Source organism: Lontra canadensis, unplaced genomic scaffold (assembly GCF_010015895.1).
Source record: "Lontra canadensis isolate GAN:19392208 unplaced genomic scaffold, GSC_riverotter_1.0 scaffold11, whole genome shotgun sequence".
NCBI classification, from domain to species: domain Eukaryota; kingdom Metazoa; phylum Chordata; class Mammalia; order Carnivora; family Mustelidae; genus Lontra; species Lontra canadensis.
In genome coordinates this window covers 2,826,117-2,852,572 of record NW_022631005.1, presented here as the reverse complement: position 1 = coordinate 2,852,572, position 26,456 = coordinate 2,826,117, and the positions used below count along the sequence as shown (strand labels likewise).

Here is a 26,456-nt window from a genome sequence, read left to right as displayed (position 1 = left end):
TAGGTTTTCAACAGATGTGTGTTAGATTAACTTGAACTCCAGTGCACATTTAGCATGAGAAGGTGGGACAAAAAGGTCTTCACTTCTACACTGGAGGACTTCTGTTTTGGATCTTCAACTGCTAAAGGAGCAAGCAGACTGACCTGGAAAAACTGGACTGACCCTGTCCTTCTGGAACATACCCTATGAAAGCAGTTGGCCAGGCAAATGAGGGAGGAAGATGCTTTGAACTCTTAGCCTTAATTGCTCAAGTGCCAATGTTGCTTAAAAACAAAACAAAATAAAACCGCTTTCATCTTGCTTTTCCATATCAGATCTCAGTAGACAAGGAATCATTTCCTGTGTGCAGAGTTTATGCATCTGGCTCACAGAAGACATTCAATGAAGAAATTGTTAACCTGTTATTTTGGAGAACCTATGGATTTATGGTAAATTGCCAAAAATAAGTCAGCAGGAGCCTTGTTCAACGAAGGAAAAAAGGAATGGCTTTGCTGTTAAAAGTTAGAGATGTGAAAGACAAACTTCGACGACAAGCCTTCAAATAGTTGGGGTGGGGGAAGTAGCAAGAGCAGCGAGGTCAGGGAGGACACTTAGGAGTAAAAGGAAATACATACCCAGTTTTCTTCAGCATATGTTTCCAAAATACAGATGATGTTGATCCTTTTCAGGAACTGGAAGAAAGCAGAACTCTCAAACTCTGTTATGACAACGGGGGTATTCATGCTGCCAGAATCCTTCAAGGGTATAGTTATTTTTACAAGTATACTCAGCAACCTTGAAGAGTAGCCCTCTGTGAGAAGGCTCGGGTTTTGTTTTTGTATTAATGCTAGCTAAAAAATGGGAGAATTCTCTACTAAAGTTCCCACCCTGGCTTTTAAAAGAATACACTGGTGAATGTTATTTTTTTTTCTCCCTCCCATTGAATTGAGAAGCCACATCTGGAAAAGATATTATTTCCTGCCCATTAAATTTTGCTGAACTTGACTAAGGGTTACAATAGGTTGGAAATGTCAACTTTTGTCCCTACCACAAGCAGTCTCTTTGACGTGACCATGGGCAGCTTGGTTAATGAGAATTTTTTAACTAAGAAAATAATTACAGAGGTGAGAAAAGATTACTTGGTCAGTGAAGAAAAAATGAATTTAACTGACTCATCAGTTCTAGTTTCTGGAATAAGACCTCAGCTTATGGCAAAATGATAACCTCACTTCCGTGAATGGGCATTAACATTTCAGACCCTCCTGAAGACTAGTAGGGGCTTTCACTGTTCTGTTATCATTAGTGATTATATTTCCATTCTAGTTATCTCATATTCTATTGCCATGTATTGAGTTAGGAACAAAATTTCTCTTAATCTTTAAAAAAAAAAAAAAAACATACACCAACCAACCACTGGATTCGTTCTGCCTGAGTCACAAAGCCAAGAAAGTGCACATATGCTGAATTTTCCTCTAGATGGCGCTCCAAGGCAAAGTTTCCCAGCCAGTTGCCAGGCAAGGAGGGAAAAAAATCTTCCCAACCTTCCCTGAAAGTACTTCTTTTTTTCTAGGAGAGGAGATCATGCGGCACACACTCCCGCATTCTTTTCTTAAAAGAGGCACCAACAAAGCCAGTGTGTCCCAAAAAAGCCCCTCCTATCAGGTCAGACTGTATTATGACTGCCTTGCCCACAGAGCTGTTACCGGGAATAATACAACTTTCTCCATGTGACCTTGCGTGTGTGTATTTATCTAAACCCATCTGTCTCCGAGAGTGGGAAGATGCATAGTTGTGTGTCATTGCTGAGCAAATTATGACACCGTGTACAACCGGACAAGCAAATAGTAAATCTACACACCAGCTTCCAAACCTTTAACCCTAAAATCATTTTGAACATGGAAGATAAACTTATTGACTCAGAATTATGTTTTACAAAAGTATTTAACCTCATGTCTAGGTAACAAATCGGTTTTGTTCCTTTACAAGGGAAGAAGAATGAACTACTTTGAAGAATAAGCAATTTGATATAAAACAGTGGAAATTTAGTTTACGGGGAACCCTGCTAATGACTAATTTGTTCCACGCCTCTGGCCTGAAATTCCCAATTTTGAAATGAAAGCTCCAACATTATCCTTTGCTTCTAGAGACATTTAGGTAGCTAGAATTCACCAAATATTTTTAATTCCTTGGCTAAATGCAGCACGTACTGGCAGGTACTATTTGGGGCTGAAACAAGGAATAAAAACCTGCAGAAAAAAAAATCACACAAATTCACTTTATCTATGGAAGCTTGTAGAATAAATATTCCATTAAGCACACACATAATGAACAATGAGGAACATATCTGTTCTATTCACAATGCAGACCAGATAGAGAAAACAACTGTGCTTTTGTTTGCATTCTGTGAAATAAAAGGTATGCCGCGGTGCCAAGGTTGCGGAGACATTTTTCGGTTTTATAAATGATGTATGAGTTCCGACAGATTCTCCAAGGGTGGGGGAAGGTTTCCTTAAGAGTCAGTGTTCTTTACTATCCCATAAATGTACTCATTAGCACTTTGGGCCATGCCCCGCATCCTGTCGGGCTCAAAAGAGATTAATTTGAATGAGTGCATTTAGTTGAGGGTAATATTATTCATGTTGCCTTGTGTCCAGTCTTTAAAAAAAAAACTATAAAACGATGAACAATGATCACTGCTAGAAATCTTGTTTTTTCTTCATATCGCACTGAGGTTCAGCTCGGGTTCATTTGGAATATTATGATCCTGCAAAATTCACGGGATATGAAAGGGAAGAGCACATGATCACATTAAAATTTATGGCAGTGCTGGCGGCATGGCGCTGGTGGGGGATTGCAGTTAAAGACTAATAATAACCAAGTATCACAGCAAACACATCGACACCCCCTGACATTTACTGGGGGCTTCTTAAATCTTAAATGTGGAGGTAGCATGTTTAAGTCCATATTTGTGTTGTCAACAAGGTTATTTTCAGAGATAAGCCAAATCATTTTATTGATAATTCAAACTAGAGAGCAGAAGGGACGTTTAGGGAGAAAAAAATCCATCCTCTTCTCCAGCTTGAGGATAAGGCTCTGTCTGCTGTCTGCAGTTTTCAGAGAAGTCCTTGATTTTGGAGATAGAAAATTTATTCTGGAAGGAGATCTGAGAGACACAATTGGAACTCTCCCCCACTCCCTCTCCCCCCACCCCCCTCCCCGCCTCCCAAGAAGGACAGAGCCAATTAAGTGTTTTTAGAACCTATTAAATTTTTAAATAAAATATTTTCACTAAGTAACCAGAATCCTAATCTTAACAGAAATCTAAAAATTTTTTTTGTAGATTGTCATATTGAGAGGTCCAGGAGATCTACATGTTCTGTTCTGTAACTGCCTATTAAAGTAACAAACAATGATCATGTTTATAATCATCAAACACCATTTTCACATTGTATTTCCTTTTCATATAAGTAGCAACTACTATATTTACTTGAAAATAAATGCAGCATCATCGTAAGAATGCGGTAAAATCTGCATGTTAGAAAAACCAGCTCTTTAATCTTCATGTAGGTATGTCTTGACTTCTAGTGTAACTTCAAAGATGGCAAATTTTCAGTTTAGGAAAGGAGTGATTTTCAGTGTGTTTGCAGAGTATCAGCCCTGAGCACTAATCAGTTTGAATGCTGTGCTTAAATTACATTTCAGAGTGCTGCCTTTTCATCATTTAAGAAGGTTTCTATTTTTCTTCTCTCTGGCCACCTCTGAGAGCCCCAATTAGGCACTCCGTGCTTCTAGTTGACATTCCCTTTATCCACATTTATTTTATAAAAGAAAAAAGGCAAAGCCACACATAATTAAGAACCCAGTGCGCTAATAACCAAACATACAATTGGGCAGAAGGAGAATCCAATCCATTTCCTCACACAGGAGAGTAACCTCTATAACTCACTTTAAGCGCTGCCATTCATGAGTTATGGGTCACTCCCTTCCTAGTGAAAATAAATTCTCCTGCACCATCAGCCAGAGCTGGGTATTTTTCTTAGGACATGTAAATTGTAAAAGTGTATGAACATAATCATGTCCGGCATTTCAGAGAGCGTATAAGCTCCCGTTCATGGACACAGGCTTGGGAGGAAATGAATGTGGTTTCAGGGCTCTGGCTGCCTCGTTACAATATAGGATTTTTGATTAAAGGGAATTTATTCTTGAGATTTTTACGGTGTTGGTAAACTGCTTAATCTGTCTCTTTGTGTTTTATGACACCAGCCGAGTCCTCCAGGTCAGGGAGACCCGGCAGCAAAGCCGTGGTCATTCATCACAGCCTCCATTCTCCCCGGTTTATAACTTAGTGATGGCACTTCTGTGGGGCTGGAAACTGGCACTTCAAGGTGTCAGACTGGGAGCTTTAAAAAGTTTTAATTCTTCATGAGTCCGGTGTTTAATTTTGGCTCAATGATGGCTAATAAAAATTTGGGTAAGCTTTGAAGAGCTCTCATAATCTTGAAATTCATCAACCTGGCTTCTCATACTTGGAGAGGTCTGTGTCTGCACAATTAATGCTCACGGAGTGATCTGCCTCATTTTCTGTGCTCACAAACCACATACTGTATTATATTTATACGCAGGTAATTTATCTTAACGTATAAACCACCTTTCTAAACACGAACAAAAAATCTTTGCCCTTGAAGAATCACAAAGCACGTATATTTTTAGTGTTGAAAGCTCAGTCCTTAAGAATCCAACATGCTTTTTCTTGTTTCTTTTTGAAATACACTGGCTGCTGCATGCACACAGATATGTAGTCCTTGTATTATCTAAATTGAAGTAGAAACTTTGTTTTTTTTCTGAGTTTTACTAAGAGAGCCACCCTGAAATTTCCCTTATACCATTTGTATATCTTTTTACACATTTTATCAAAATGTGAGAGAGGAGCTATTTGGCTTTTATTTGACTGCATCTGGACATCTTGAGAATGAAATAAAGAGTGTTGACAGATGCTGGAGGTTTGCTTTGAAAGACCCTATCACACAAGCAAACAAAAACAACCCATGCATGTGAACACAGAACACACAGATGAAATGGGACCCACAAACCACGGAGCCTGTTGAAGTTGGATAATAAAGACATGGGGGTTCATTATAGTATTCTGTTTTTTGTATGATTTTAACTTTCCAAAGTGAATAATTTTTTAAATTATGGTAATAGGTAGCTTAAAAATTAAGTCTTGGAAGCCATTAAAAAATAACTCCATAAAATTTATTAAAATCAACTCAATTTTTTCATACATCAAACAGTCATTGAACATATGCAATCACACCAGACAGACCACTGAGTTTTGCTCCCTCGCCTGTCTCAGACTTACATGGGCAAACAGTTGAACATTACTTGAGGGTGAGGGCCATGGTGTATCCAAAACGTGATGTAGGTTTTACCGTTTGATGACAAGTGCCGTTAGAGGCTTCTGGTTAGAACAGAAAGTATTTTGATGTAGACTGTAAGATTTTCCCAACTCTTAGCTTGGTAAGGGAAGGGTCACTATAGATTTAAATCAGTATTTGGCTGCATTTATCTTGAGGAGAAAGAGAGGCAAGTTTGATGAAAACTACCCCTGGTCCATTGGATAATTAGACAAACTACAACTGCTTTGTGTTACATTACATGCTTTGGTGAAGGGGACATGTAAACATAGTGTTGGATGGTGGTCCCCTAACAGCTGAAAAGGTTCTCGTCTCTGGGCCACAAAAATAGGGCTAAAGTGCCTCTTTTCCAGCTTAGCACAGCCAAACGCTGGCAGATGAAGATTATTGTAAATGCCAAAGGGGTGCACAACCATTAAATCCAGATGCTCTGGTTTGTGCAGTAGGGTTGTTTTTGTTTTTTTTTTTCCCCCCAGTAGGGGATTGTGGCTGTGAATTCCTGTTCTCCTCCCCATTGTGTTTTCATTCCCCATCAGCCCTGGTTGGCAGAGGTAGGGTCCTGTTTTAAAAAGAAGATAGGCTATGGCATCAAGTAGTGTAAATTTATTCATAAGCACTCTTGGTAAGCCGTTGAAATCTGCTTCCATCTGAAAGCTTGAGAAAGTCCTCTGCCTAAACTCATTGCTTGGGAGCAGTTGATTACGTCGATGCCTGTCAGCCTGCTGCTTGGATTTGTATGTTGAGAGATACCCATTCCATCCTGAAGCAAACAAAACAGAGTCCCAAAGAGAAACATGCTGGGCTTGCTGTATGCTCCTGTGGAGGCCAAACATGTGCCTTAACAGCCCTCCCCACTGAGACCCACCCACAGTAGTCTATGTGCTCAGTTGGGAGGGTGACTGGAGGTACCCTTCTCATAGAACCTTTGGTTCTTGCTCGCAGATCTAAGTTTCACAGATAGACACGAGCATCTGGTATGTGGCATTTGCAATGAAACCCTCAAAGAGTACTCTTCGGCTAAAGTAAATTTGATTTTAATAACATATCAAACAAAGGCCCCAGAAAGTGACCCTGCAACACTCTGCACACTAGACATTAAGAAAACCAGGAATCAAATGCTTCTTGTCTAAGTGCTGCATTTGCGCCCCAAGCTCACATCACTTTGAAGTTGGAGTTATCTATAGGTCCGCTGAGACATGACAGAGATTAGGGACTGTTCTAGAGGGCACTTCCTTGAGAAACCATGGTCTTCTAAACCCCTTGGAATGGTCTGAGCTCTTCTTACCCAGAAAAGAGAGAAAGATGAAAGGGAGAAAAAAGTCTACAAAAACTAATTGTGTTCCCCCTCAACTGGAGTCAGTCCACTGGGGGCTCTCTTTAGTGCAAGCTGTCAGCATCATGGAGGAACATTCAGAGTCAAAAACTTTCAGTTTGGAATTTCTACAACCATTAGGAATTCCTAGTACATCACTGGATTCCCTCCCTCTTAGTCTGCCACCAGCTAGATCATGAAATCAACAGGAAGAACTCAGGAAATCCCTCATCATTCAGTACGTCCGACACAGATGTGCAAAAACTGGTGTGAAGACAGAAATGTCTGGCATCACTCTCAGCTGCCAGGCCGGAGCTGAACACACGACCAAGAAGCTTACGGTCCATAATCTGCCTTTTCCAGAAACAGAGCAGGGGTGGCTGACCTCTTCCAACAGTACTCTCTCCAGAAAAGCTCAGCCAGTGCTGTGATGGTTTCTCTCTAGAAAAGGGACCTTCACAGCTCTGCTTGGGCTGGCCGGGGTCATGCCTGTCTTCCTCTGAGCTCTCTTTCTCGTGCCTGGAGCAGCGCACTGCTTCATAAGTATTTGCTCAATGAATCAATGAATGAACGGACAATTTTCAGGGTGTTAGTGCTTCCCTAATGCCTACCATGGAGAAAATGCTTAGTGAATATTTGCTCGATGAATAGATGAGTGAATGATACTTGTGCTGTTGTCACTATTTTATTCCAGGGTAGGAGAGTTTGATGAAACATGGGCTTATTCCTAAAACAATAAAGAATTTACATACACACACACATATATTATATATATTTTTATATATGTTATATATAACATTATATATTATATAATTATATATATTATTCTAATGCATAAATGTTTTTTAATGGAAATTTTGGATACACAGGAAAATTTTTAAGTCAACTCTGATCATATTACTGGTAACATTTTGATGTCCTGACAGTCCTTTTTTAATGCATGTATTGAGTAAAGTTAGGATGTTACATATAAACCATTGTATCTTTCTTTTCTCTTCAAACCTCATTTGTACACCACTATTTATGATCAGTTCCCTCTTGATGCGTCAGAGCTCATGCTTAGGGGTAAGATGTCCAGTGGCTCTGAGGTATCCGCCTATCAGCACTCAAGAATAACAGCGTGGAATAAAGCATGCCTCAGTTGATCCTTTAAAGCCATGTCATCTAACACTATATCATCATGAGAGTGCTTAAAAGCCCCCTAACCACACCCACGCCCTCACGTTAGAGGTTGCTATTCAGCAATAGCAGAGTGGATGAGAACACCCTCGGGAGACAGGTTGCCTGAGCTCCGATTCACCTCTGTTACACTCTAACAGTGCATTTCAGAGCCTCAGTATCCTCATCGGTAAAATGAAAGATAACAGCATCTCTCTTGGAGCGTTCTTATAAGGATTCAGTGAGTTGCTGGATTTGAAGTATGTAGAACAGTGCCTGGTGTTCACTCAGCACTAAGGAATTGTTAACTACTCTCAGCGTTGTCCCAAGCCTTTTCTCAGATATGAAATCATTATCCCCAACACCAGTGGCTTGATATACAATAAGCACTTAATAACATTTGTTAAGTGAGTGAAGCCTCCATGGCACCATCTAGATTGTGTTGATATCATGGCTCTTGTTTTTTAGACCTTTTTGGATTCTACAGAGTGGCAAAGCTGCAGTCATCTTTCTCTGCCCATGATTTCCTCCACTCACTATTGGGGTCAGCTTGGAAATGATAGTATATCCTAGCTGGTTGACCAGATGATAGGAAATTACTGGGTAGACTAGGATACCCTGTGAATCAGTCTAATTGTCTGGGTTCTTTGGATGCCGGTGATTATATGCTCTGGTGGCTGGGAGTAGGATTATCCCAGCGTATGTTTTAGCCCAAGGAAGAACGATCGCTGGAAGCCTGCTCAGAGGGTAGTCACAGGCTTTTCTGGAAAGGGTGATGTGAGAAGTGGGTCTATATGACTTGACTGTTTCTTCGCTTAGATACAGTGTATTCGCTGCTTTACATTTTTTATATGGACTGTGAAGGAATACAGGTGAGAAAATAGATTAATGTAGGGGCGCCTGGGTGGCTCAGGGGGTTAAGCCTCTGCCTTCGGCTCAGGTCATGATCTCAGGGTCCTGGGATCGAGCCCCGCATCGGGCTCTCTGCTCAGCGGGAAGCCTGCTTCCCCCTCTCTCTCTGCCTGCCTCTCTGCCTACTTGTGATCTCTCTCTGTCTCTGCCTACCTGTGATCTCTGTCAGATAAATAAATAAAATCTTTAAAAAAAAATAGATTAATGTAAAAGTCAGTAAAATCCATAATTATTGGGTCAGGAACAGAAAAGATACAGTTGTATTTGAAAATAAAAGAATAAAATAGAGTCGGGCATGGGACAAATACATTAAAATATACTTTCCACTGCCACTGTGTTTTCTTTTGGAAGTACATTGTCCTCAGCAGGCAGTTGACTTTTTCTCTTCAACTTGGGTCAGTGTAGGTCTGAATGGAGACGGCGCGAAGGAAGATGGATGTGGGGGGGAGGGGCAAATGGACACCTACTGGCAGGTGGACACTTTTCAAGCCTGATGATTCTCAGAAACCATTTACCAGGCAGCTTTAAATCACAGTCAAGAGATAGGTGCTGCTTCAGTAATTCAGGTATCATGGTTGAGAGAGGTAAATATGTTCCGTGTGACTGCAAGTGTGCTGGACTTCAGGGACTCTTTATTCTGAGGATCTAGAGGTGGGGTCCATGGTCTCTGAATACTGTAAACTTATAGAATAATTTCTGGGAAGAGGAGCCATGATTTTTATCAAAGTCTCAAAAGTATCCATAATCCAAATAGTTTAAGACCTACATGTGGTTTCCCAAGAAGGGGCAAGGGAGGCCGGGGGGGGGGGGGGGGGAGGAGACTGACAGCATAGAACATTATAGTAAAATATATTCCATCATATTATATAATGGATGAAAACTGATGGCTTAAAAATGACTCAGGATTCTGATCTTGAGCCTATTAGAAGCATTCAGTTTCATCTTCTAATTAAATTTCTAATCTAATTACCTTACTTTAACATTATCCCTATTCTTACTATTCTAATTTATCAGCTCATTCTAATCAATAATATTTTCACAGGCAGAACCTCTGTAAATTTTAGTGCAGTTCTATTGTTTTTTACAGCACTGATTTCCACAGTATTCTGGATAATTATGTCATATATTATAGGCTTTGAGGACTTACTTATAATGAGCAGATCCAAACCCAACAAAGCTTACAGTTTCCAAGATGACAGAGATGATATATAAAGACATTTATATTCCTTCTTTCAAAATCACTCCCCAAAAACAAGAACAAGAAATGGATACACATTCCATATGTTATGGAACCATAATATATGAAGACAGAAAATGGAGAGAGGATGGCTCATAGCTTAGCAAAGAAAAGGAAGATCTACCCAGGTGCCTTCAAGGTGAGGCACTAAAGGAAGTAGTCCACGTGGGAAACATCTCTCCAGAACCTATCAAGGCTCAGGAACTGGAGGCATCAGATAATTTTTTTTTTAATTGAGTGGAGTGGAGTGGAGAGAAGGGGTGCCAAAAACTCTGAGCCCCCAAGTCTCCACCCCTTCTCCATGTAGTCAGAGGGCTATTCTTCCCCTCACTCACGCAGGAAACCAGAACATTTGCTGGAGAAACTAGGCTCCAGACTTGGGGACACCACCAAAAGAAAATTTGAGGCAAGGTACACCCTGAAAATGAGAGAATTAAGCAAAAGTCTACATTCTCAAAGATGAGAAGATACAGTTCTCTTTTCTCAAAATGCCAACACCCACGTTTACACCATTTCCAAGCAAGAGATCGGCAAGTCCAGAGAAAATGACTTTAGATACTGACATTTGGGGATTTCCAACAGAAGAACAGCTGGCCATCTGCTCACCTGATGGTAAGGCCCAGAAATCTACAGACACCACCCCCATGTGCTGGTGTGAGGTGAACATTATAATGCTTTACTCTTATATGAGTAGATACTCAAGGATATCAGGCATTTGGGGGAAACCAGCAAATGCAGAGAAAAGGAGTTCAGAGGAAACAGGCAATCAGGGAGCAGAAGAGAATTTCAGAGGAATTATAATGATTATCTTCCAAAAGATGAAGTGATAACACATCCGTGAGAAAAGAATAGCATGCTATGAGAAAAGGAGCAACAGATAAAATGCTTATAAATGATGACTCCTGGAAAGTAAGAGGGAAAAGTCAATATGAGCAACAGGAAAGAAGAGACAAGAGTGTAAAGAGATCAATACAGGGAACCCAACATCCAACCAGCTGGAGTTCTGTTCAAATAGGACCCCAAAAAGAGGGGAAAGGAAATTTTTTAAAAAATAAGATTACAAAAACATTGTACTGAAGAAAACGAGTCCCCAGGTTGAAAAGCCTCACCAAGCAAAACGATGGAGAAAGAAGTTCTAAACCAAAGCATATCTTTGTGAAATTGCCAAAACCCAGGGATAGAGAGAGGATTCTAAGTGAAAATCAAATAACGTCTCATTTGTTAGGAATAAGAATTGGACATATTTCTCGAAAACAGCTTCAGAAGTAGAAAACAATAGAGCTGTCCTTCAAAATTCTGAGTGGAAATGTTGCAAGCTAGAATTGTAGGGAAAGCTAACAACTGAATAGAGAAATAAAGTCATTTTCAATCATGCAAAGCTTCCAAAGTTAACGCACTCCCCAGTGTTGAAAAGTTAACACCCTTTCTCATGAAGCCACTGGCAGATTTGCTCCTGCGAAATGAGGGAGGAACTGAGGAAGGAGAGAGGTTGGGATGCAGGATCCCGGAGGTCAACCCCAGAACAGGAAAACTGGCAGCCCACCGAGAATCCAGACCAAAGAGAAGGACCAGGCTACCGCCGGGAGTCACCAGGACAGGAAGGCATTGAAGAAACACCGTGACCCTTTGGAGAGCTGTGTAGAATGTGAGAAGACTTCGATGTTCAAGGAAATCTTAACTCCAGGAAATAAAAACATTTACATCAGAAAGGAAACAATCCTTGGATACTAGTTGGCTCAGTCATGAATATTTATGGAATGTGGCTCTGGATTGCATTGTGAGTGTGAGAGGGAAAAGAGGAAGGGAAGAGAATTCTCACCCACTACAACACCAAGACATCAGTGTTTAAGGGGAAACTGGCGGCTGGTTGCTGGGAGTTTGCCCACATCTGCCACATACTAGCTGTGAGTCCCTGGGAACATTACTTAGCTTCTCTGTGCCTCAATTTCCTCATCTATACCTGGGGATAATAGGGTTCTTACCTCACAGGGCTGTGGTGAGAATTAAGTCAGTGAAAAAGCTGCAGAGCTCTTAGGTCAATGTCAGCAGAGAGGAAGGACTATATACATACCTGATGAATAACCAAGTGCCAATAATATGGACATACTATCTAGAAATATGGCAGGAAATAACTACCAAATTAGAGAAAGGAAAGATTAGGTGCTTTTGGGAATCCGGAAGGGGGAAGGGTGAGAGACTACTGGTTTTGATTCAAAGCCTCTTACCATGATTTGATTTTTGTTTTTTAACTATTCAGGTAATATTTCAAGTAAAATAAGATTAACTTAAAATGAACAGCCAACTCCAAATTTTAAAACAAAGGGGCGCACACAGCTTTGATATGGGCTATTTAACCCCGGCCCCCAACAATTTATAAACATTCCCATTTGCTATGCTAGGGAAATTATGTGTATTTCTAAATGTAGCAGGGGACCCAACTTAATTTTTTAAAAATAAAATTGTCAACACAGAAACTTATTGTTCAGTTATTTCTGCAATAAAAACATAATTAATTAAAAAACAAAGTTTTCATTGCTCTAAAGAAGTGTCTTACAGATACTATCTAGTGGTCCAAAGTTTGGGGAAAAAACATACATGAAAAAGGAAGCAATGTGAACCCTACTTTCCCCTCCTCCTGCCCTCTGATAAAGATTTTAATAAGTAATGAAATAGAAGACTTAACTAAGTAAAAAGGGGAAGACATAAAGGCTTTGGGTCAAGAAAATACACGGACTTTTGTTTCCAGAGGCTCACTTCTTCTTCTAAACTAACTGGCAGGAATCAACAAGCATTGGTTCCCTAATTACATCACACTGCTCCCCAAAGATCTCGCACCCAGCCTACGCATTCTGCATTCTGCGAGCATGCTACCAGAGGCTAAGAAAAAAAGGATTCCATACAATAACACTGCACCCGATCCTCAATCTGTGTTGCCTAATCCTCTGCCAAATCCTGGTTTTCAAGAGGTACCCTGCCTGCCTCATTTAAATTTAATCTGTCCTCCAACCTGTTATGAGTTAAGGTAATCCCAAGGTAAGTTGTAGAATATTATGTAGCGATTCGAGTAGCTCTAAATTCCTTCTTTTAATGTGTACATAAAAGGTGATTTGTGTTGCCTGCCTTGGTCAGAGTGGCCACTGGTGGGTGTAGCTTTCACTTCTCGATTCACAGCCCTCTTCTCTCCTCGTGCTAGATGCTCATCATTGCCACGTAGAATCACAAAACACATTTTGCCCTGGGCCGCTGCCAAAACGTCACTGTATCTGGATAGCACAGGCTCTTCTCTAAAAAGGGAACAAACAGTCTGAACTGTGTCCTGGTGTGCCAGGGTGGGCCACTACGACAGCTAGCTAATTCATCACTAGCTAGTGGGGACCTTAGTCTGTGCAACTGACCACCCAACTGACTGTCATCGAAGGGGGTGGCAGTTAATCATTTCCTTAAATGATGTGAGTATAAAAACAGAGCTGATTGTTGCTCGGGGGACGAACCTTATCCATCCTCCCTGCCCCAAGGAGTGACTGGTGCCATTTTCCCTTCTTCCCAGACCGCAGGGTTTCAAGAGATTCTGACCGAGGTGGAAATTTTAGCGGTGATTGTGGGATGCCTGTGTCATGACCTCGACCACAGGGGAACCAACAATGCCTTCCAAGCTAAGTAAGTGTTCTAATTGTTGTTATTTTAATGCATTTGCCTTTCTGTTCAGAGCCAAAGGTGACGAGTGCTAAAGAGTCAAGCATTAATTTCTGGCATCGGAGGCCAAGGCCATGCAGGCTTGGGTGTGCATGTCATGGGGCTCATCTATCTTTATAATTCCCTATTCTTCTTTTAATTGCAAATTTGCCCTTCATGTCATGCTTGTTGATTTGATCTGTCTCTGTTGACCTCAGTCAGATAACAAAGCTCAGATTTTAAAGGGCCTTTTTTTTCCCTCCCAGAGTATTTGCCTTCATGGCATTATAAGCATCTTGGACTTGCTACTCTCAAAATCAGGTTTTGAGACTATTAAAATAAAAGTGGTCTTAGGAAATTTTATGAAGCAAAATATCTTTCTTCACCCAATAGAATCTCTTGCAGGTTCTTTAATGGTGGGTGTTGTATAAACTGCAGTGAAGTAAAGCAACATGAGGAAGAGGGTCTCTGCTGCTCTCATCCCTCCCCCAACAGAAAGGTGAAAAACAAACAAAGGATTTCATCAGGACTGGGGATGTGCGAGCACCTAATGAGCACAGACAGAATGATCTGCCCCTAAGCAGTTTGGACTGGTCAAGACAACTGTTGCTTGGTAGCTCACGCTGTGGCCAAGGCCGTAGAATGTATGGGTGCTGGAAATAAAACCAAAACCCCACTCTCCCAACTTACATTGAGGGTCTAGTTTCGATGTTCTTTTTATTCTATGTTTGCAAACAAAATGATATGTGAGTTCCAACTCAGGAGCAAAAAGTTTGGGGCTGGAGAAGTTAAGGAAGGCTTCGACAAAGAAGTAAGATAACTGCGAGATGACTGATTTCAAAGCCCCCGAACAGGTCTACCGCCACAGTATGAACGTGAATAGGCCATTGGAGGTCAACAGCACACCAGTCTCTTTGTTTGAGGCCTGGCGGTCCTGGCACCTTGCATTTACTCCTGATCGAGCAAATGAATTTTTATCTTACACACTTCTCTATGCATCCTGGATGCTATCATAGCCCATTGCTTTGACCCTCTCTTCTCAGTAGGCTACAATTTCTTGACGCTCTTAACCTTCTGTGACATCTTTGCAAAAACTCAGCCCCAGTTCAATCAAACAATTCTACTTCTTGCTCCTCTACCTACACTTTTAAATGCTTCAGGAGAAAATGTCATAGTTGTGAGAGTCCAAGACCCAAATATATATTATCCCAACCCAGGTGGCGTCTCTGTGTTCCCCCTGGTCTTTCTGCATCCCTAGCCAGCTCCATCCCCCACTGCCCTTAACAGTTATATGTACCTAACCGTTCTCCCTTCCTAAACCACCTCCTGTCTACCACCACCCCCGCACCACTCAGCAGATCACCTTGCCTCCTCCTTCACCGAGGAAATTGAGGCTATCAATTGAGCACTCCCTCAATTTCCTCCCCTGCCATGTAGAAACTTATCTGTCTGGCCCAATCCTTTCATCCTTCTCTCCTATCTCAGCCAAAGGGCTGTGCTGCCTCCTCTCTGAGGCTAATCCCTCAACCTCAGCTTTGGGTGCCTTCCTTGCCCTCTCCTGTGGGACCCCACTCCATCAATCTTCCTTTCTCTGCCTTGTGTCTGCTTCCCCTTCCTACTAGTGCTCAGCATCCTGTTAATGTGAACGATTCTCCCCCATCTTGAAGAAGACACCTCAATCCCTACCTCTCCCTCCAGCATCCACTCTCTCTCTTCCTTTCTTTCCAGTCAGGCTTCTTGGAGAGTTACATGTTCATTGTCTTCACTTCCTCAGCACCAGTCTTCCACATGACTTCTAGTGCCACCTTACCAGGGGAGGCCACCAGTGGCCCCTTTTCCCAAAGCTGAGGGACACTCTTTTTCTCCTTCTTTCTTGGCCCTTCTTGCCCTCAGGCACATTTTACCACTCCCTCCTCTGAGAGCTCTCTTCCTAGTGGAGTCCCCCACTTCCCTCAGAATCAGTCTTTCCCTCTCCCTTTTCCTCTATCCCAGTGAATGGCAGCACCAGAAATCCACAAGGCACCACAATCTTCTCCTTAGCACCCCTCAAGGTCCACATATTTGCAGCCTTACTGTAACTGTTCCTTCTTCATGTCCATCCTGGATTGCTACAACAAGCAGCCCAATTTCCCTCCTCCAATCTTCCTCCTCCCTGGCACTCTAGAAAAATCTTTGTAATTCACAAAACCAACTAGATCACTCCCCTGCTTAAAAGACATTCACTGGCTTCCAGTGATTTTCAGGGTAATATTCATTTGCTTGGGTTAGCCCCTGAAGGTCCTTTTCACTTGGGCTCCTGCCCATTTTCCCGGCCCAACAGCCCCCTCCCCCCCCACTCCCATCAGCTCATCAGTGTTCCAGACACAGGGGCTGTTGGAGTGCTAGAGGGGGTTCTGCTTAGTCACTTCTTTGCTCCCCAGTATGCTGCTTCCCTTGCCTGGAATGCCCTTCTCCTTTCCCCAAAATTCCTCTGAAAGCATCACCCTCTGGGTTTTATCCCTGAGGTGCCATTCCCTTGTCAATTTTCTGTGCCCACATAATGCCCTCTGCTTTTTCAAAAGTGTGCATCTCACTACATTTAAATTGCTGATTTACCGCTGTGTTTTCCTTCTTCTTGAGTACCTGTGATGAATAACAAGTACCAGGAGTATAAGAAACACACGAGGAATGTTTGATGAGTGAATAAATGAATGATGAATGTATAAATGGATGAGATTTATTTTAACTAATTTAACTATTTTAACATAGCTCAATAAAGTTTCCTGATTTCTTAAACAAGAATAATCTTTTATAGATTATTATAAAACATAGTTTTTATACACATAGGTTTGATGTTGCACTAAAGACAATAGTGTCCCTGGGGCCTACTGAAGCATAAACTGAGTATACTCTCATTACAGGGTCTGACAACTCCTTATGTTTGAATTCCTGTGTCTGCATTTCATTATTTTTTAGGATGCCTCTCTCTCTTGGGTCAATGGCGTCATTGTCAGCGTATCTTCCTTTAGCACCCTCTCTCTAGCCACCTACCGTTCTGCCACTTATGCATAAAGAAGAGATAAAGGTATTAGAATTATGCTCATTAAACAAGCACCTTGTGGGTTCTTTTTAACAGTCAAGTGCGCAATACCAGCACTCAGATACCAATGTCCTTTCCCAGAGAAAGCCTGAGTATCACACTGGGAGTGGTGGCCCTTCTTGTTAGTTGACTTCTCAGCTCTTTGGACCAAGAATACACAGCAAGTTAAAACCCAGCTTATCATATTTTATCTGCCAGGGATTACCATGATCTTGACTCAGTTAGCTGTTGAGTTCTAAGCTGCAGATCCACAGAGGCTTGGCAGCTGTAGGCTGCTATTCTGGGAAATCTGTGGTGACCACACCAATAGATAAGAGAAACAAGAAAGGGAATCTGCAGAGAGAAGAGAAGAAAGTAGGTATTTGGAGAGAAACAGAAAAGAGAGATTGTACAGCCCTAGAGAAAGACAGAGAAAAAGCAGACTTGATCCCTCCTTTCCACAGCTTTCCTCCCTTTCTAGGAGACCCAGCCACACTTGGGATAACTGGGCTCCATCAGAGTTCCTTTTCTCCCTTAATCAACCTTCTCTTTAGTGAACCTGCTCTAACTGGTTTCTGTTCTTTGCAACTAACAGTACCTGAGCCCAAGAGAAGAACTACAATGTGTTGTTTCCTCCCTCCAGTGCTCACCAAAATACTTGTAGGGTAGATATTTTTGTCTCCATTTAACAGGGAGGGCCTGAGCCTCAGGAAACTAACTTAACCAGATTCATACACCCAGAATGTGGCAGAATGGTATTCTGACCTGGGCTACCTGATTCCAAAAGCCATTCTTCAACCACCGCATCATACTTTCTTTCATGACTTTGTAATACTTATTTGGGGCCTTTGAGCTTCCAGTTTATTGGCTGCTTTGCCATATACGTGAGTTCCGGAAAACTAAAATATATCTTGACATCCAGCAAATCAAGACGCAGAGCCATAAAAAGAAACACCTGAACGAGATCTTAGTAGTCATATTTTTTTCAACACCTTAATTAAAAAAAAATGGAAACTAAGGTCCCCAATCTCAAGTGACTGGTGTGAGATTAGACAACTTTCAGTATATGAAATAGGTATTAAGTTGATGATATTCAACTTATTAAGTTGATGAATTCAATTTTTTTTTGCATCCTCATACCACATGATCAAATCTACCCATTCCAAGATATTCTGACACGTTTCCTCGAGACGATTAAACTTGTACACGATTTACCAACTCACAGGATGTCCATTAGCCCTGCTTCTACCAAAGTGAGTCACTCTTGAACCCAACTTCAGTTAAAATTTCCTTCAACAGTGAATACTGAAAGAGACATTTTACATCATGGGGAAGGGATTACCTTTTCATTGATTAGAATAAGACTTATTCAGTAAGCATGCGCTTGTGGGTTAAAGCCTCTGCCTTCGGCTCAGATCATGATCCTGGGGTCCTGGGATCGAGCCCCACATCAGGCTCTCTGCTTGGCGGGGAGCCTGCTTCCTCCTCTCTCTCTGCCTGCTTCTCTGTGATCTCTCTCTGTCAAATAAATAGATAAAATCTTTAAAAAAAAGAAAAGAAAAGAAAGCCCTAAGAAGAAAGCTAATCCTTACTTCCTTTGTTATTCTGCAATAATTGAGTGCTTTTTTGTGTGGAAGGCTCTGTGCTAGGCATTGTGGGAGACATAAAGAAGTATAACCAACAGTCCCTTCCCTTAAAGTAGTTACAGTATAATTCCAACCTTTCAAGTGATTTGGAAATGGGATTTGAATGCACCAATTATTATGTGGCAAAGCCTACAGTACCTTTTATTCATATATAAGGCTATAAACAGGAGACATTTAGCAAGGGACAAATTACTATATAAAGTGCAAAATGCCTCTACAATAAAAAGTTGTGACTTTAGTTATAGTACAATATGATTTATTCTCTTAGCCTTTCTGATGAGTGAACCTTTGCATTTTCATATTTTATTCTTAATTTTTAAGTATTGGAGCACAGGCAGTGAATGATCAATAGGCAGAGAGGGCGGCCATCCCACCATTCTTGGCAAGTGCTCTATGAACACCTCTCTCCTGTTTTCTCCAGGGACCGTCTTTCCCACTCATCCCCCTCTCCATTACAGCTGCCCCCGATGATTAAATATCAGTACCGAGCAGCTTTGTAGTATATTCTCCTAGGAGACTTCTTCTATTCATTTCTAGCATAATCTCTTATACTCATTTATTGGGAATGAAAACCCATCTTGTCGCTTTCGGCCAGGTCCCAGAAGTGAAATCCTGGGGCACATTAATCTGCCATGACAGCCTAATCCCATTCCTCACCACCTCCCAGCAATTCTCAATTTCCTAATTACCTTTCATAGTTTTTCTTTTAAAACTTTCCCATAAGCCACGGCCACACACTTCCATCACATCTCTCTTTCAAAGAATATGCACGTCTAGCAAACTTATGCATGTTTTTGCACGTCTATTTTTTTTGCTCCCTGGGCAAAGTGCTGAATGCCTGTAGGGAAAGAATTTTCACTTCAACTTTTCTTTTTAATAAGTCTCTCCTTGGTGTGTCACCTACCCAGAAATGAGAAACTTCAGTACATCGGGATGACCTAATCAATAAAGAGCTTCATGAATAATCACATGTATAAATATTCCTGTGCTTCTGGGGTTTGGATATACAATATGGGTATCCACAATTTGGAGATATATAGAGCTCCATAATTTGGATATGTAATATTTTCGTAATTACATTGTGCGTGCCCCAGAGCTCTTATACGATGGATATACTTACCACAGACAATTAAAATGAGGGCTGGAGTTAAGGTTCATTTTTTTTCCATATGCAAATAATGTGGGTATCTTTTCATATTTTACATGAAAAACTGGAAGTATACCTTGACACTAAATGTATTACATGAAAGACATGGCCTCTTTAAAAAAATGGTTTTATGACAAAGTAAGATTGGTTAATACTGCATTTGACGTTCCACCCCTGCCACGTCAGTGTATTTTCACATATTGACACCACTGGGAAATCCTACAATTAAGAAAAAAAGAGCTTAACTTTTTAAACCCAGCATTTTCCAAATGTATTTGACCATGAGACCTTTTTCATTTCTGCCCATATGCCATTTCATATTTCAAAGAACTAATATTCTGCAGACTACTTTTTGATAAGGTATATATATCCTAACAGATGCATTTTATTTTTTGCCACTTACATCAAATTTAATGTCTATGGGCTTCACTCCTATGGCCTAGGAGGTTCATAGCCTAGTGGCAGATAAGGCAACACCCTTAGTGAGACTTGGCCTGAGAGAAAAAGCACCACGAGGTTTTGCAGTCTTAGAAAAATTGACAAAGACCAAATCTGGTAGTGTAAACCAACATCCCCATGGAAATGGAAGTATTCTTGCTTTTATGATTTTACTCTAGAAAACAAAGTAGGTTTAGTCTCATGCTCTACTTCATGAACGCTAAGACGGCACCTTGCTTGCAGAAAAGTGAGCATTATTAGAGCAAGTCTAATCAGAGAAATTCTCCTGCACAACTAGAGGGACTGTGAGCTTCCTGAGGGCAAGAGCCAAGTCCTATCTATCTCTGTACTCCACACACCTGCAGCCTGGCATTGTGAGAGTCATCAATACTTGATGGGTGAATGAATGATAGATGAATGAATGAACCACAATGTCTGCCTCCACTTTTTGTAGCCTTAGTCTGCTTCAGCAGCAAAATCTACATATTTTTGTGATGAACCCAGTATTGTGTGGGAGTCCAGAGAATGTAAGATGCAATTACAAGGGGAACAAAGAGGGAGGCTGCTGCTGGAGATGCTCAGACCTGGGACAGTCACATGGCTGCATTTCCGCAAATGCCCAAAGAGGACATCTGATTGAGCGTGGCACTCAGAAGCCCTGTGGATCTGGGGAAGAGGGAGAGGAAACACTGGAGTATTTGTAATAAGGTGTCCCCTGGTTGAGGGAGGAAACATCCCAGTCATCCTGAAAAAAGAAAATATAAAGTAATCTGTGATCCTCTAGCTGGTTTAACTTTTGTGAGGTCCGCTAAACCAACATGATAAAGGAAGAGAGAATATGTTGCATTGTGACCTTAGCTTGTATCAATGACTGTTATCAGGATTCACATCACTAAGTGAGGGGCATCTGGGCATGGCTGGCTTATAGAAACAAATCACAGGAATCTGAGCCTGTGGTTAGCAGTTATACAAGTAGAATTCTCCATTAAATTTTGAAATCTTCTTTCATTGATGACAACCACCTTGGCAAAAATGGAGACTCAGTAGCAGAAATGAGAACATTATCTTTCTCATGATGTAATGAGAAGAAATTTACAAGCTTGGATTCCAGGCCAGAACTGGTACCTGCCAGCTGTGTGGCCTTGGAAAAGTTGTATAACTTCTCTGAGCCTCGGTTTCCTCCTTTGTAAAATGAGAAAAATTACACTTATTTCATGGTGGTTGTCAGGACTAGATGAAATGATATAGTAAGTCGTTATTATGTTGCCTAATGTATGATAGGTAGGTACTCATGATAGTTATTATTATTAATAACATTATTACAAAATATGCTAACACACTTTTTACTGTCAACTTTCCAGTTCAAACTAAATCTCTAGCCACACCACTGTAAGCTTATTAGCCAAGCAGCTAATTTTTTTAAGCACCTGTTCCATGCCAGGTAATTAGATGTGGCATGCACATAGGACCTCCTAGAACTTCAAAAACAAAGGTATACAGTGAACACTTTGAAAAATGTATTTTCATAAAAATGACTTGTGATAGAAAATACTAACTAAAACTAAATATTAATTAATCACTGACTATTAAGATTAGCCCAACAAATTTTCACTTACTTAATGATATAGATTAAGGTAAGATTAAAAGAAATAACACACACCCAATTAAAATCTAATTCCCTCCTTACCAACTGTATTCAAATAATCCCTGTGGAACCCTGTGTTTCCCCCAACATGTGGTCAGCTCTGAGTCTTTGCAAGGATCTTTGCAAGGACCTTTGCAAGGTGTCTGGGCTCCTGATCTGGCTGGGACCTTGGGCCGCTTCACAGTGGAGATGGAAGGCAGCTTATGACCAAAATCCTTCACATTGACCAAAAATGCAGTTCTTCCTCCTCTCATTAGCAGGGCACACTGTGAGCTCTCAATCTCTGGCATTTCCAAGTAAAAGCCAAATCGCCCTTTTAATGTCCAAACTCTCTAGAATGAGCAGGAAAGAATACAAGGACCCGGATGTGTCATTAGAGTCCTGGGATTGCCCTTTAAACTATAGGATTCTCTGGATCTCTCTTAGCTCATAAAATGCTCTAATCCCTAATCCACAAGAGCTGCAAATGAACACACTTGGACATTTCCAAGGAACACTTTGGTTAACTGATACTGTTGAGAATTAAATTGTTCTACATAAGCAAGATTTATAGATAATTCAAAATAATTTTTTCAACTATCAATTAATATTTTCTTTTTTAAATGGAAATATATATGGGTTTTAACTGATTTATGGGATTTACTAGACTGCAGTCTACTACATGTCATGCATTATGATAGACGCTTTCAAATATTTTATTTTATTTTCATAAATAACAGGAGATAGATAGCATTATCATAATTTTAGAGACAAAAAAACTGAATCTTAAAGCACCCAAGTAATTGTCCAAGCTATTACCAAGATCCAGGGTCTGACTCCAAAACCAGGGAACTTTCCAGAGTTCTACCCTGAGATATAATAGGACTGTGGGCTGGGAAACAGTAGTACAAGCTTGTCAGCCATACATGTATTGGTTAAATGGTCTCTGCCCAATATTCCCAAGGGTTTTTTCCATGGAGAGTTAAATGCATTTAGTATAAGACAGTTAGTTGTTCTGGACCCTCAGAGGCTACATGAGGTTTAGTTCGTGAATCGTATCCCCTGAGCTAGAATCATCCACAGCACTTGGCTTGGACCTGGAACGCTTTCTATGTTGTTGTGTCACGGGCATTACCTTCCCTTATGACCACATGTCCTGTTCCTTGCTAGTCTGTAAATGTCTCCCCAACATCGACTCAGTCTCATTTATTGCTGTATCATCCACAGGCTCTAGCCTAGCACACAGAAGTTTTTCACAATATGTCCTTCATGGATAAGTGAACTACACAGTTTCCTGAGAATGTAGATGCTCATGTTCCTGAGCCAAAGCAGGAAAAGCAATTTGATCCAAAGTGCTGGTGTGGAAGAATTGTTGGCAGATGGAGGTCCCGGGTCACTCACCCTTCTTTCCTCTTTCAGGAGCGGCTCTGCCCTGGCCCAACTCTATGGAACTTCCGCTACCTTGGAGCACCACCATTTTAACCACGCTGTGATGATCCTTCAGAGTGAGGTACAGACCCAATATTCTGCTTCCCCCCTTGGCAGTAAACCAATAAAATGATGTTTGCTACCTCTTTCTTTCTTTGTAGCATCACAGGTAGATATGGAGAAGAGGGGCACGTTTTTCTAGGCCAAATGATTGTTTTTCTTCGTGACTTTAAAAAATTCTTTTCAGATGCCAAGAACCTTATTCAAATTCTTCCTGAGTGGATTCATTTGGGTCTCATTACCAGTAAGAAGACTTCTCAGACTCACTCAGCAGAGGGGACTGCTTATGTAGCTCGTCACCAGAGCACAGGCTTGCCTTGCTTCAGGAGGACGGAAGCCCACTAACAGAGTGACTTGATCCCAGTAGTGAGTGGCCCAACGTTACCGTTTTGCAAAATCCAAAGCCATTTGAAAAGACGGTAGAAGTAGAAACAGGGTGAGAAAATTACACTTTATTAGCACAATTGAGAAGGCTATAAAAGATAAAAGAACCCAAAATTGCTGGTGGGAGCAGTCGGAAAGTGAGAATTGCAGCTAAACTTGAGACCCTGGGCCAAGGCCATATGCCTTATTTTGTTTCATGTGGCAATGCAGGAGTTGGAAATAGTTGGATTTTTGTACTTTTAGCTCTCCACGGAGAAAAAGAAAAACCACTAACTGACTCTGGCTGAGGCATCTGAGTTTTAAATTGCCAGGAAAGGATCTGTTTAATTTTCTGCAGGCGTACAGACTTTTTTTTTTTTAGGCCAAGAAGGGATCATCTGTTCCCCATTATTTGTCAGTTCTCTAGCTGTGCCATTAATTATTATTATTATCATCATTAAGGCCCTGCTTCGCTGGAATAGCATCATTAAATATGGAGGGTTTTTTTCCTCCAGCCTATCTTGAGAAAGCATGTCTTTTGCAATATCACGAAAGCCTTCTTCGACCCCATAAAGGAGAGTCAGCACTCCGGAACCTAGTGCGGCTGGGGAAGGGCAAACCCGCTGAGGGAGATGTATTTTCAGTTGGGAATGAAACATCAAAGGTTAGGCTCTCAGCAACTTTGACAGAAACCAGCATCCCAGCATCTGCAGCTCTGGAATTTTCCTAAGTAAGCCGTGTTTTAACTGAGCACTGTGGAAGACGGCGGGCAGGAGGGTAAGGAGAAGCTTGGGGGCAGACTGTCTATTCTGTACTTCTGACCCCAGAAACTCCCCCCACCTTCGTAGCAACAGGGACTATAAACAGGGTGTTGGGGTCTCTCAGAAGGTCATTTGTTTGTTTCCTGGGAAAAACAAACCCCACTAACTCAGAATTTGCCTTCAGACAAACAAAACACATTGGCTGGCCCTCACTCCAGGGTTCCCTATGAAGAACAATAATAACGGAACCATGCCCCTGAGCAACTGGTGTGTGGGTCGTGGCCTGGCGCTTCCCCCACTTCCCCTTCTGTCTTGCTCCTCAGAAAGGCAAACATGCAGATATCATTTGACTCTGCTTTTCAAACGAGGCAGAGGCTGGCGGAAAGTTGCTCCAGACCTTTCTCCCTCCACATTTGGTTTTACTTTTCATCAATACCACTCCCCCCTGAACAGGGAGCAGAAGCAGTATTTCAGACTAAACCCTCGAGGCACCACCGTAGAAGGCCAATTTACATACAAACAATACTCTGATTATAAATTAGCTATTTTTTTCTATTAAAGCTTATCTGGCTAGCTTTATCACTATTAGCTGTAAATTTGTCAGTTACGACATGTGCTTTAAAATTGGTAAAGCACGCTCTCTCACAAAATGATCAAGATCCTTGAATTTAGACCAAGTCTCTCCTGAGTGCCACGTATTTTTTTACCGTAACTTGCTCTTAAAGGTTATATCTCTCTCACCGGGAAATGCTAGATGCGCAAGTCTGGATCCGGGTGACGATTTTTCCATAGTTTCCACCCATTTTCTCCCAGGCCCCCAGCACACCACCCCATGATTGATCCATGGGGCAAGGCTCAGGCAAGGAATCCTGGGCAGAATTATGGCATGGCCTACGTTTAGTTATTTGTCTTCTTCCTAATGGCTGAATTAAGGGTCTGGAAGAGTTCATTTGAAAATTATTATTAATATTGGACCTGGTCCCAAGTGGAACCAATATACTCTAGTCTTTGAGGAGTGGAGAGTTCACCCAATAAGATAAATTAACACAGGGAAGGTGATTATCATCTGGTGCCTGGTAAAAACTAATTTGCTAATTGATATTCTGGTTCCCTAAAAGAATTAATTTACCTCTTGGTAGAGAATAGTTTATTCTCAGGCAGTCATTCTGCCCCTTCCTTCTTCAGCATCTTCTGGCTCTCAACACCAGGTTTAAAGCTCCTCCGGTTCCCGGGCCTCCTGTTTATGAGTTCTTAATTCATGCTAGGAAAACCTGATCAATGAAAAAGTCCCTGACTTTCAAAGCAAAGTAAGTGAATTGTCGGTCACTCTACTCAAGGATTTTTTTTCACTTTATAAAAACATAGCAGAACTGTCTCATGCAGCTAAAATACATTTTGATGAAAAGAAATGTGCTTTGCAAAGGTTTGGAGATACAGGTGCAAGTTTTCCTAGGTCAGAGTCCTCTTACCAGTCCCAAGAACCATGCCAAGAAACCTACCATATACATTCTAGCCCCTCAGTGATGACAGACTGAGCTCAAACTACCACACACTTCATTGGGATGTATCTTTACAATTTCACGCAGAGTTTCTCAGACTCAGCCGTGTTGCCATGCTGGACTATGTAAATCTTTGCTGTGAGGGCTCTCCTGTGCATTGTGAGACACTACGCAGCATCCCAGGCTTTTACCCACCAACAACATGCCCAACCAGTGTGACAATCAAGTGTCTCTAACAATTGCCAGAAGTCCCCATTGCCGAAATCACCCTCAGCTGAGAACCGCTGGTCTGAGGGTTTTTATTCTTCGTCCTTGAAGTCATTTGTTGCTATAGCAGGTGCTCCCAAAATGCCAACTTAAGTCATTATAAGTGAAACTAGTGTTCATTTTAGGGTCAGAAAGATTCGCAAATGTTTTGTCAACTTCTACACTCAGTAAATTCTACAGGAAGTGGCAGTCAGATGGAGTTGTTGGGACAAACCTGACCACAGTAAGTTTAAACATTTTCAGAGTTTCCTATTTAGGACTAATAAAGTCTAATAAAGGATAATAAAGTGCCCCATGGTGGCCCTCTAAGAGGATTGTACTTTCTGACTTTGCTCTGTCTTCCCGAGAATCTGTTTGTATTTGCACAAAATGTCATTAAATTGTTTTAAATGGTTTTATCATGTGCCCATAATTTTTTTTTAATATAGGAAACATATGTAATCAACATCCTCAGATCTAATGTTGTCTTTAGTGACCTTTT

At 41.3% G+C, this 26,456-nt stretch overlaps 1 protein-coding gene across 1 annotated transcript in view; it reads left to right on the top strand.

Annotated features, from left to right (window-relative positions):
• The window catches only part of PDE11A (phosphodiesterase 11A), a 381,258-nt gene that overhangs the window by 293,830 nt on the left and 60,972 nt on the right, over nt 1-26,456 (top strand). The window contains exons 13-14 of the mRNA XM_032855980.1: nt 13,560-13,669; nt 23,017-23,107. Coding sequence (XP_032711871.1) covers nt 13,560-13,669; nt 23,017-23,107 — 201 coding nt within the window. The remainder of the gene's footprint in view (nt 1-13,559; nt 13,670-23,016; nt 23,108-26,456) is intronic.